This window comes from Ostrinia furnacalis, unplaced genomic scaffold, assembly GCF_004193835.3.
Source record: "Ostrinia furnacalis isolate ACB-3 unplaced genomic scaffold, ASM419383v2 OfSCF0912, whole genome shotgun sequence".
Taxonomy (NCBI): Eukaryota; Metazoa; Arthropoda; class Insecta; order Lepidoptera; family Crambidae; genus Ostrinia; species Ostrinia furnacalis.
In genome coordinates, this window is record NW_021131151.1 from 604,468 (window position 1) to 617,027 (window position 12,560).

At 49.8% G+C, this 12,560-nt stretch overlaps 1 protein-coding gene across 1 annotated transcript; it reads right to left on the reverse strand.

Annotated features, from left to right (window-relative positions):
* Positions 1 to 317: 317 nt before the first annotated feature.
* Positions 318 to 12,229, reverse strand: LOC114350530 (uncharacterized). The gene is made up of 7 exons (XM_028301369.1): positions 12,101 to 12,229; positions 9,804 to 10,535; positions 8,996 to 9,262; positions 8,648 to 8,716; positions 6,950 to 7,144; positions 4,133 to 4,325; positions 318 to 1,359 (listed from the first exon to the last, which is right to left on the reverse strand). The coding sequence occupies exons 1-7, from the start codon at positions 12,203 to 12,205 to the stop codon at positions 1,334 to 1,336; spliced, it is 1,587 nt and encodes a 528-aa protein (XP_028157170.1). The 5' UTR covers positions 12,206 to 12,229; the 3' UTR covers positions 318 to 1,333.
* Between the last annotated feature and the right edge of the window lie 331 nt (positions 12,230 to 12,560).

Genomic DNA, 12,560 nt, shown 5'->3' on the forward strand with positions numbered 1-12,560 from the left:
CAAAATCATTTATTCAGTTTAGACCACGTGGCACTTATGAACGTCAAAAAATAAAAAAATAAAAGGTAGCCCTTATGGGGCACTTTACATGTCTCCTTATCTTTTGGGCCCTACCATATATGTATACCGTACCATAATATACCGTATAGAATAAAATGTCACTATCATCATAAATATTTTTTTTTACTTAAGATAACCCAGTTTTCTGGCAATTTTACTATATCTCTTGCGGAAAAAATTACGTGATATTTCCCGAGACCCCCCCTCTCCCCCATGTGAGACTTAGTGAGGTTTTTGTTGACCCCCACCCTCCCGTACAAGGCTCACGTAATTAATGGACGCCCCCTTACTACAATTTAATCTTAGAAGCTTACTTTGTTATAAAAAACCTTAATTAATTAAGATAAATTATACATTATTATGTTTGTATGAAAAAGTTAACAATTCGTAGAAATTTTAATATTCACAAAAACATTTCCTTAAATGAGTATTCAATATTTTTGTTTTTGCGTTACATTAATTATGAACAATGATTATGTTAGTACACAATTTTGAGGCTTTAGTTTCTATAGCCTCGTAAATTTATATTGACTTAGATAATAATTATCTATTTATAGTAAGTTAATAACAATAATCCTGAATCTATTATCGGTTTGTTCTATTTGCGAGTGTATTATAATTTATTGGGACTTAAATTCTTTAGTAGGGCATTTAGCACAAGGGGTCCGTTGGGAAAAAATCTTATCACGTGGTATGGCAGTGCTGCAGAGTATATCAACGCCACTAATAGGGGCAAATGAGACAATGTTTCGTTGTGTGCAGGACGTCAGTCGAGGTTTTGCTTTACAAGACTGCATAGTAACTGGTAGGTGGTGCTAGTTTCCATAGTAGCAATTAGCAACCTGTTGCTAAGATCTATTACTACGGGGCTATTGTACCGCGGTTCAAAACGTTCAATTTGAAGGAGCCTAGGGGCAAATGGGAATTTGGTAGTAATTATAGAGTATAATAAATAATAAATTAATAAACCACACTAGACGCCAAAGCCTTGGTTGTGATTTGGCTGCTAGAGTAACGTAACTGTTGGTAATTGTAATTTTTATTCCAAATCAAGTAGAATTTTCCGTGTGCGGTTCTGCAAACACGCGACTTACGTCCGGTTCAAAACGATTCATTTAATAGAGCCTAGGGGGGCAAATGGGAATTTTGTAGAAATCATTGTGCATATACCACACTAAACGCCAGAGTCTTGGTTGCGGCACGGTGGTCGCTAGCTGATCACGTGACACGGCAGCTCCTCGCCGTCATCGGGCGCGGCCGCCGCGGCCCTTCGCTAGGACCTGTGGCGCAAAGCTTCACCTGAAAGAGTGGTTTCATTATTTTATTAGGCATTAGGCTTATTTCAGAGTGGAGGCGTGTATTATTATTATTATTGGTTTTGGGCCTTCATTTGCGCCAACTTGACCAGGTTTGATCTATTGTGGAAGCCCTTGTCTTTAGAGTTCACTGCTTAGTCCCGTTGAGTCTATAAATTTCCAGATTCTTTGGAACGTGATATCTGCTATCTCATCCGGGTGCATGATGTGTCGTCCTAGATGGATACTTCTTTTGCTCATAAGCGGGCCGCATGAGCAAAGAACATGCATGGCCGTTTCTTCTTCTGTATGGCAGAATCTGCACAGAGTTTCCTCGGAGGCGTGTAAATCGAAACGCATGTGGTCGCCAGTTGATTTCACAGTGTTCCAGCGTGCCCGCGTGGGTGGAAACTTAAAGCTCTTAGACCTCTGCCGCCGCCGCTCCACTGCTCGCAAAATTTGAGGCAGAGGCCTTAGAACTGATGGCCGTTTGGGGTAGAAGTTATCGTGTGGCGACCACAGACCGATTGAATTTTCTAGTCTATCCCTTTTTCTGTTAATTCCCCGCCATCATGGGCAGTGACTGACGTTTTAGACGCTTCATATCTCGAAGTACAGTTAGGCTGAGTTGCACCACCTAACTTTAACCGTGACTATAACGATAACCGGTGTATTTTGTATGGAGTTTGACAGATTTTTGACGTTTGTTACAGTCAAAATAAGATGGTGCAACCCAGCCTTAGTGTCTCCGCCAAGATGAGATGGCAATATTGGCTCTCCTCTTGTCTCGGACTAGACATGGGTTGTGGGAGTAGGTAGAAGTGAACTGACAGTAACCTTGGACGCCATGGGCGTATCCATGGAATTCGCTTTGAAGGAGCTAAGTCAAACTATCTGACTTAGGCCAGAAGCTGGGTACCGTACACTGTTACACCCATGTTGGACGCTATATATCTCGAGGCAAAATAGAGACCCCGCCAAGACAAGTTCTCCGCTGCCTAAGCTCGAGCGCGGCGTGCACGGCCAACTTGTTGCCCGCTCTCGCGCCGCTGTTTTCTAGAACCGGTCTATTTCATTTTACGCATAAGATCCTGCCGCTCCCGCGCCGCCGCCGCTCCCGCCCCGCTGCCCGCTAAACTCGAGGCTGAGGCCTTAGACGCTCTTTAGCTCGTTAGAGCTCCCGCTAAGGCGAGGTAGTAGTATTGTCGCAGTATGCTCTCCTCTAGCGTAGCAGTAGCGCCTCGCGAAGACAAGCTATCTTACGTCTCCGCTTCTTGAGCTCAAGCACGTCGTGCGTTGCCAGCGCAGCGGGCAGTGCCATGGTCATCTGACGTTCTCATCATCATGATCATCATTTCAGCCATAGGACGTCCACTGCTGAATATAGGTATCCCCCAATGACTTCCACATCGCACGGTTGGTAGCGGCCTGCATCCAGCGCCTTTCTGCTACCTTTATCAGGTCGTCGGTCCACCTTGTGGGTGGACGTCCAACGCTGACACGTCTGTCCACGTCTGACGTTCTAGATGCTACATATTTCGGGGCACAGTAGAGCGCCCCGCCAAGATCAGCTATATTACCTCTCCTCTGCTTAAGCTCGAGCGCGGCGTGCGCAGTTAGAGCGGCAGGCAGCGTGTCGGCCAGCGCGCCATGGCACCTTCTTGGTCTTAGACGCTCTTTAGCACGTTAGAGCTCCCGCTAAGGCGAGGTAGTAGTATTGAGGTAGTGGCACAGTAGAGCGCCCCGCCAAGTTGGGCTATCTTACCTCTCCTCTGCCTAAGCTCGAGCGCGGCGTGCGCAGCCAGCGCGGCGGGCAGCGCCATGGTCACATTCTAGATGCTACATATTTCGGGGCACAGTAGAGCGCCCCGCCAAGATGGGCTATCTTACCTCTCCTCTGCCTAAGCTCGAGCGCGGCGGGCAGCGTCATGGTCATCTGACGTTCTAGATGCTACATATTTCGGGGTACAGTAGAGCGCCCCGCCAAGATGGGCTATATTAATAATAATTTTAATAATAACATTTTTTTATCAATACTAGCTGACCCGGCGAACTTTGTTCCGCCTTAATGGCAATAAATAAGCAGACTTTTTTTTTCATTTCGAACGGGATAAAAAGTATCCTATGTCCTTCTCCTGGCTCTAAACTACCTCCCTGACAATTTTCAGCTAAATCGGTTCAGCCGTTCTTGAGTTATAAGCAAAAGTAACTAACACGACTTTCTTTTATATATGTTACGGTCAAAGTGATAAATGTGAAAATTATGAATAATCGCCGGTTATTATGAATAATTACCGCATGATTTGGTAAATGTGATTAATATGAGGTCATTTATGTGTGTATAAAACTAAATAGGCGGCTTAGGGGTGGCCCAAGGGCCACCCCCGCCGCACCTTAACCTATTTTTCACTTTAAATCAAAACATTATGTTATAGGCATCATGGAAAAGTAATATTATGCAAAAAACATTCCAAACTCATTATGCCAAATTATACTAATATATGATATCAAAACGTTCAAAAGTTTGGCTGTACACGAGCACGTACACAAGATGTTGTTCTCTTTTATGAAATTTGTTAGTACTAAGGTTGAATTATTAAATAATCACTGTTAAATGTGATTAATTTATCACTTTCACCGCGACTGTCGGGAATTATTCATAATAACCGGTTATTATTAATAATTTTCAATTTATCACATTAACCGTAACATATATATAGATAAACCTTTTTACAAAATATTTGACAATGGAATCACCCATGGATGGGCTATATTACCTCTCCTCTGCCTGAGCTCGAGCGCGGCGTGTGCAGCCAACGCGGCAGGCAGCGCGACGGCCAGCGCGGCGAGCTGTGCGCGCACGCATAGCAGCTGGCGCGCGCCGCAGCCCAGCGCCAGCCCCGCGTGCCGCGCGCCCAGCAGCCACGCCCACGCGCCGCGCCAGCCAGCGCCGCCCACGCACGCGCCCGCCTGACGGAAAAGAAATTCACTCTCATCATCAACAGCCCTTTACAGTTCACTGCTGGACTATGAGCCTCCTCCACTATAGTGGAGGGGTTTTGCCATAATCTCCACGCTTGGCAGGCGGGTTGGAGATCGCAGTTTTTCAGAGAGCGCTGCTGCCCATTCTCTGTTTGATGTGTAGTCCCTAAGTCGCCTCTTACGACACCCGCGGGAAGAGTAGGGGTTGGTGACAAATGTCTTCTACTCTGCCGTCACCACACGGCTTTCTGCCGTCACCACACGGCTTTCAAATTCACTTTAAAGGCTATGAAATCACGGTGCGATTTGCGGTGGAACGCGACGCGCGTCAGTGGTGGAATCGCGGTGAGAAGAAGCGATGACATTTATCAACGATAGCAGCCCGACGCGAAGTACCGTATTTGTGGTGGCAAGCCCCAGAACGGGGAGAATTGACTATGAGAAGGGACATGGACCAGAGAAATTTGTAGAGAGTCAAGCAAAGCGCCCGAGGAAAGGAGCCCAGAGCAAGTACCCGCGCGCTCTCCCGAGATTCGGTTCGTACGCCGTGAGGCAGGGAAGAACCTGTGGTGGTGAGATTTGTTGCTATAGTCTGGTCCGTGAGCATGTAGATTGTTGTCCAATGACCCTTAGCTAACCATCCTTATCGCTCGCGCGTAATTATGTTGCTATCGCGCTCGCACACTCACTGCGGGTGCCAGTCGCACAGTCGCGACAGCAATATAATTACGCGCGAGCGATAAGGATGGGTAGCTAGGGGTCATTGGACAAAATTCTACGTGTTCACGGACCGGGCTTTAGTGTTACTTGTTATTTGTCGCTAGTGTTACCTGCAGCACGTCCCAGAGCGCGGCGCAAGCGCCCCAGGCAGCAGCGGCGACGGCGGGTAGCGCCAGGTCGGTGCGGGCGGCGCGCCAGCGGAGCAGCGCCAGCAGGAGCGACGCGTGCGCCGCCCGCCGCCCGCGGGTACCTACTGTCGCTAGTGTTACCTGCAGCACGTCCCACAATCACGATCTCGTTGCATCAGAGGCGAACTTCAAACGGCTCAAGGCGTTCGCGTACATACAAGTGGCATGCGAGGAGGACAGTACCGAACAGTTCAGCGCCATAGGGTGCCACCCGTTATTGTGATAGTCGCAGCCCCAGAACGGGGAGAGTAGCGCATAGGGACAAGGAAATAGATCAAAGAATTTGTAGGGAGTTAAGTGTTGCGCGCGGCAGAGTGCAACCTGCTACGGCAGACGCAGTTTCGAGCGCATCTCCCGCGATTCGGCCAGTTATAACCGCAAGGTTGGCATGGCCATGGGTGGTGGTGGGTTGTGGCCGGGACCTACTGTCGCTAGTGTTACCTGCAGCACGTCCCAGAGCGCAGCGCAAGCGCCCCAGGCAGCAGCGGCCACGGCGGGAAGCGCCAGTTCGGTGCGGGCGGCGCGCCAGCGGAGCAGCGCCAGCAGGAGCGACGCGTGCGCCGCCCGCCGCCCGCGGCAGCCTGGCCGGGACCTGCTGTCGCTAGTGTTACCTACACAAGATGACGCTGTGCGAGTCTGCACTATTCCATGCGGCGAGGAAGTCGAAGAAAGCGGCGATCATGCACTTTGGGAATGTAACCTCTATGACGAAGCTCGACAGAAGATGCTGGATGCGATACGGAGAGCCGAGCAAGGACCTGTTTATCACCAGGACCTCACGAGTAGTCGCAGTGACTGGACCGCGCTGCGCGATTCGCGCACTCCTGGCACACAATCAGCCGAAGTTTTGAGAAGAAGCGATGACATTTATCAACGATAGCAGCCCGACGCGAAGTATCGTATCTGTGGTGTCAAGCCCGAACGGGGAGAATTGACTATGAGAAGAGACATGGATCAGAGAAATTTGTAGGGAGTCAAGCAAAGCGCCCGGGGAAAGGAGCCCAGAGGAAGTACCCGCGCGTTCTCCCGAGATTCGGTTCGTACGCCGTGAGGCAGGAAGAACCTGTGGTGGTGAGATTTGTTGCTAGTGTTACTTGTTATTTGTTGCTGGTGTTACCTGCAGCACGTCCCAGAGCGCAGCGCAAGCGCCCCAGGCAGCAGCGGCCACGGCGGGCAGCGCCAGGTCGGTGCGGGCGGCGCGCCAGCGGAGCAGCGCCAACAGGAGCGACGCGTGCGCCGCCCGCCGCCCGCAGGGACCTACTGTCGCTAGTGTTACCTGCTGCGCCTGCGAGACCCGTCTCCGCACCAACCGTCTCCGCACCAGCCGTCACAGCACCGAAGCCACGCTTCAGAATAGTGACGGCCCAACGCCCGCATCAAGAGAACACAGCACCAACACCTACTGCAAACATATGACTGCCTGAAAGCTCCCTGGCATCCAGGAACCGCCCGCTCGCTGGTCGTTCAATGGGCCTCGACCAACGTCGACTCACCGGTGGGCTGGTACCGCGCCGAGGGGCGGGACAGTGGTGTCAGGTAGAAGCCCAGGCAGTCCGTCGCCTAAGCGACGACAAAACTACCGACTGGCAGTAGCCAGTCGAGATGCTGCACGGGCCATGAGCACAAGCTCGACGCCCGAACCGGCCAAGAAGGTCGAAGACCTGTGATCGATCGCCCGCGGGGACCTACTGTCGCTAGTGTTACCTGCAGCACGTCCCAGAGCGCGGCGCAAGCGCCCCAGGCAGCAGCGGCCACGGCGGGCAGCGCCAGGTCGGTGCGGGCGGCGCGCCAGCGGAGCAGCGCCAACAGGAGCGACGCGTGCGCCGCCGCGCCGCCGGCCGCCAGCGCGCCCCGCCGCCCCCGTGCTGCTGCCATGCTGAGGGTGGCTGCTGCGAGCGCCTGCGATTGATTCCCAGATCAAAATCCCGGAGAAAATTTATGACATTCAAATCTATATCTCCTTATACTATAACTGAATAACTTTTAATGGCGCTCTGGACTGTAAATAAATACTTAAAATATAATAATATACTTACCTACAAAATAAATAATTATATAGCATGCATGCAGCCCTCCAAAAAATTTGCAATACCTAAACTAGGTTACTAAGTTTTAAGCACTGTATTTAGTTATAAGACCTTATGTACCTACACTTAGTGAGCAAATAAATGAATATGAATATAAATGCATAATGCAAATAAATGAATATGATTTTTCGTCGGCCGATAGTTTAGTTGCTGTTGATCAGTATGGGCATGTATGGGAGTGCGCACACTACGCCGATTCGATTTTGCCGATTCTTCATACAATTTGAAATCGGGCACAACTATCGGCCAACTAAAATTCAACGGTGTGCGCCTACTCTTAACCACTGAACTGATTTTGTTGAAATTGGCATAGAGATAGTTTGAGTCCCGGGAAAGGACATAGGATAGTTTTTATCCCGGTTTTTGAAACAGGGACGCGATAATGTTTTTCTGTGACAGACAAAATTCCACGCGGGTGAAGCCGCGGGCGAAGGAAATAAAAAATATATTAAAATAAACGTTTTACAAATACGCGAGCGTGCTAAGCTAAGTCAATGTGGGTTGGTAGTTTGGTATCATTAAACAAGACGACACACGCACTTAGGGTTGCCAGGTCCAAAATCAACAAAGCCGGACTCTGTGCTTCATTTGGCCGGACATTTTACCCTAAAGGGGGGTAAAATGCCTAACAAAAGCCGGATAGGCCGGACAAGACAATATTTGGCTGGACAAGACCGTAAAAAGCCAAACATGTCCGGCTAAAGCCGGACGCCAGGCAACCCTACACGCACTGTCAATACGCCTGGCGAGCGATCGAGCTACAGTGAAGCGAAACAAAAGGAACGGGTTTTGGTATCAAAATTCTGGTGAAAATTTGTGACATTCAAATAAATCAAGGTTTCTCAAACTTTCGGCTCCACAAACCCCTGTTAGTTTCCAGATGACAGCGAACCCTTTAACTAGCTAATTAACTCCCCCCTTCTCACTTCTCGAAAATGGCCGATGGGGCAGTAAGGTTCTGTAATGGAGGCCGCGTACCGGAAAACGCAGCGTGGGACGTCGACCTACAAGGTGGACCGACGACCTGATAGAGGTAGCAGGAAGGCGTTGATGCAGGCCGCTACCAACCGTGCGATGTGGAAGTCATTGGGGGAGGCCTATGTTCAGCCGTGGACGTCCTATGGCTGAGATGATGATGATGATAATTGCATAATTATCTACTATAGTCTGGTCTGTGAGCACGTAGAATTTTGTCACTCACTGCGGGCGCCCGTCGCACAGTCGCGACAGCAATATAATTACGCGAGAGCGATAAGGATGGCTTGGGGTCATTGGACAAAATTCTACGTGCTCGCAGACCAGGCTTTAGCCCTACCTGCAACGCGCCCGCGCCGGCCAGCGCGCGCCAGGCGCACCACCAGCCGCCCACGCACACGCCGTACCACTGAAACAGTTTCAATTGTAATCCTTTAGGCCCAGAACAGACGGTGAAATGCAACTGCAACGAAACTGCAACGTGTCTGAGGTATGGGAACGGCATGGATCAAGACGTGACAGAGCATACAAATACAAATCTGAAGTACATTTGAAGTTTCGCTGATGTTTGACGTCCCAAAAACACCCTCCCGTCGTGCCGCTCCCATACCTCAGGCACTGACTGAGTTAAGTGCTAGATTAGAGTCCTATAGTCTAGTATTTAAAATGGACATCAGCAGTTTCTCACCTTAATATAAGAAGTATAAATGAATCCCTGTTGCAGTCCAATGAAGAGACCCATAGGCGCCCCTAGCAGGGCCCTCGGGTCGCGCACGGTGGAGCGCGAGTCGGGCGGTGGCGCCGGCGCCGATGGGGCGCCGTACACGCCCGCGCTTATCGCGGCGAAGGCCAGCGCCGCCCACGCCGCCACCAGCCACCGGCGCCCGTCGGCGCTGAGCGACGTGCCGGCCACCGACTGGGTGTTGGGGCAACCAGCGGCGCCGCATGTCCGTTCCTGTTAAAATTATGACCGTCCGATACTAGGAAGGATTCAAAGTATCGTGGAAATGCCGTTTTGGTTATCCCAAAATACTGAACCCCCGATGAAAGTTATACGCTCGTTGAAGAGTGTTATAACTATACGTTTAGGCTGAGTTGCACCACATAACTTTGACCGTAACTATAACGATATAGTTCCAAAATACTGAACTGTCCTATCGATGACATTGACAGCGGGGCGCCACCGTCAATACCGAATCGCTGGTTCCGATTTTTGCCATGTTGGAAACCATAAAGTTGAACGATGGTAGCGCCCCCCTGTCATTGAGTTTGGCGGGACAGTTCAGCGTGGGTCATCTATAACCGGTGTTGTTTGTATGGAGTTTGACAGGTTTTTGACGTTTGTCAAAGTTAAAGTAAGATAGTGCAACCCAGCCTTAGTATGGAAATGTTATTTTAAAAAATAATATTAAATAAAAATAGTGTTCAATAAACATGTAACTTTTTTATGTTGTACCTGTATGGGTGAGAGAATTGTGACAACAAACAAGATTTACCTCATAATCATCTTCTAAAAAGTACTCTTCTGAAGGAGGCCATCTTACAGACGCGTTCGTCGGCGCCGGAGTCAGCTGGCCGAGCGGCGTCAAGTCCTCCGGCCAGATCATCAGCGCTCCGCCGAGCATGAGCGACCCGACGACAAGGCCGAAGTCTTGAGCGGCCCTCAGCGCCCTTAACGCTCTTCTGAGCGCGATCTTCCTCCTGGTCTCATCGCCAGCCGCTTGGGACAACGATGTCGCCGATACGTACAGCGCCAGTGACATGGGAGAAAGAGTCATGCCGCAAATGCCATACAGCGGTAGTAGAATTGACAGTGGAGTTGCAACAGTGTGAGCGGTCAGTAAGAGACATACTAGGATGTGGGAGGCGGCAATGACAATTCGAACTCCGGTTTTTTGGAGAATCAGTGGCGAGAAGGGAGCTACAATGGCGGCTATCGCATGCATGATGGCGAGTGGCATGGCCCCTGCTTCTGCTCCAGCGAAGGCAGTGAACGGGAGGAGTGCTGTGGCGCATAGACCGCTGGAGAGACAGAGAAGGGTGAATCGCTGGACGACAGGTTTGGGAACTTTTGGGGGTTGTCTGGTGAGGAGCCGGCGGACGGAGGCGGCGCCGAGCGACGACGTGGCGGAGTCCCGCCGGCGCGGCGCGACAGGTACTGCAGCTCTTGACGGCGTCTTCGGCTTTTTCCACGGCCATTCCTTCTTGCATATCGTGCTCACTGGGATCTGAAAATTGTTGACAAAATATGCTCAAATTCAAACCCTTTGGCTGAGTTGCACCAACTTACTTTATCCGTAACTATAACAATAACCGGTGTTTTTTCTAAGGAGTTTAAGGCTGAGTTGCACCACCTAACTTTGACCTTAACTATAACGATAACCGGCGTATTTTGTATGGAGTTTGACAGATTTTTGACGTTTGTTAAAGTCAAAGTAAGATGGTGCAACCCAGCCTAAGAGATGTTTGACGTTTGTTAAAGTTAAATGAGGGCTATCGTTTAAGCGCTCATCAGTTAGCGCCACTGTAGAGTAAGGTCCTGTCACTTGCTAGTAGCGAAGACAGTGGCGCCAACTTGTGAGCGCTAAAGTGGTAGGAGGACTATCGTATTTGCACTCATCAAGATGGCGCCACTGTAGAGTAAGGTCCTGTCAATCGCCAGGGGTGCCAACTGTTAAGTATAAAAACGATAGCCCTCATTAAGATAGTACAACTCAGGGTTAGCCTTAGGGTAATTAAAGTTACATGCGGAGGAATGTCATTTAAAGGTTATAGCAGACTTATCAACTGTGAAAGGGATGAACACTGTATCAACTTTCGCACGCTGTCAACCACGAGGTGTAGGCGTTGACGTTAAAGTGCGGATAAGTGTGCGTTGCAGTATGAAGTTAAGTTAGTAAACTGGATTGGCCACACTCTCCGAAGGGACCCCGATCACATCCCCAAGCAGACTCTGGATTGGAATTCCCAAGGAAAACGCAAACGTGGTCGACCAAGGCAAACTTGGCGGCGCACTGTAGCGGACGAGGCGAAGAACATCGGCAAGACCTGGAGCGAGATCAAGCGAGAAGCTCAAGACCGAACGAGATGGAGGACTGTTGTGGACGCCCCCTGCCCCATCTAGGGGACATAGAACCATAAGTCAAGTAAGTCAAAGCAGTATGGAGTTTCATACAAAGAATAGGTACTGATGACCGCCTCGAGTTGATACGGTTACGATCCCTTTCCGGGTTGAAAGTGTGTTACGACCTTGAAACTGTTGTTCAACTGCACTCCCTGCTCCCCTCGGTACGCCCATGGTCCTAAATTCCTAATCCTATGCTGGATTTACACTATGCGGAAATTAGCTGAGTCAAGTAAAAAAAACAGAGGAGTGGGGATGAAATTCATTCATTTTTCATCCCCACCCCACCCCCCTGTTTTTTTGACTTGACTTAGCTAATTTCCGCGCAGTGTAAAAGCAGCACTAACCTCGAAGGTTAGGTTAGGTTATAAAAATGCCCCAGCACTCATTTCTATGACAAATGGCATGATTTTGTATGGAAAGTGAACTGAAAGAAACTGAATTGCCCTTACAAAAATTTTTGACGCTGTGGGCAATAGCGCTATCAAACTTCTAATGCTCGTAACTCAGTTCAGACTGAGTTTAGAGGTATACATGTCATAGTAAGTTTGGTTTATTACACTATTTTGTAATCAAAAAACAAAGTTTGGTCGATGGCCGCGCGAAAAAAAAAGACGCCAATTTCCGGCATTGTCTTTTGTGTAAGTAATGTATTCATTATATACCTACCTGGGCAATGATCGCTCGGTGCCGGTGCGGGTCGGACACCGTCCGGGCAGCGGCGCGTCCGGCAGCCGGACGCGAGCGCTCGGTCAGGTCCGGTAGGCTGCCCATACGCACTAATCACCTCGCGCGCATGCCTGAAATAAAATCACTTAACATTTAGGGGCCATTCATATAATTATGTACGGGCGGGAGGCAGTGTATGTAAGGCACCGGTCCCGTGCCCGGGATATGAGGTCAGGAAGGGAACTAACTCCCTAGTGAGGCTAGAGTCCCTATTCCCTAAGACACTAAGTCCCTAGAGCCCTAGCCCTGCCTAACAATAGATACTTAGACATAATAAGGGTTTGATAGGAAGGAAGCTGTGCTAATGTACGGGCGGGAGACAGAGGTTGTAAGGCACCGCTCCCGTGCCCGGGATTATCGTTAATACATTTATGAAATGTCTTGTTTTGTGAAACAACAT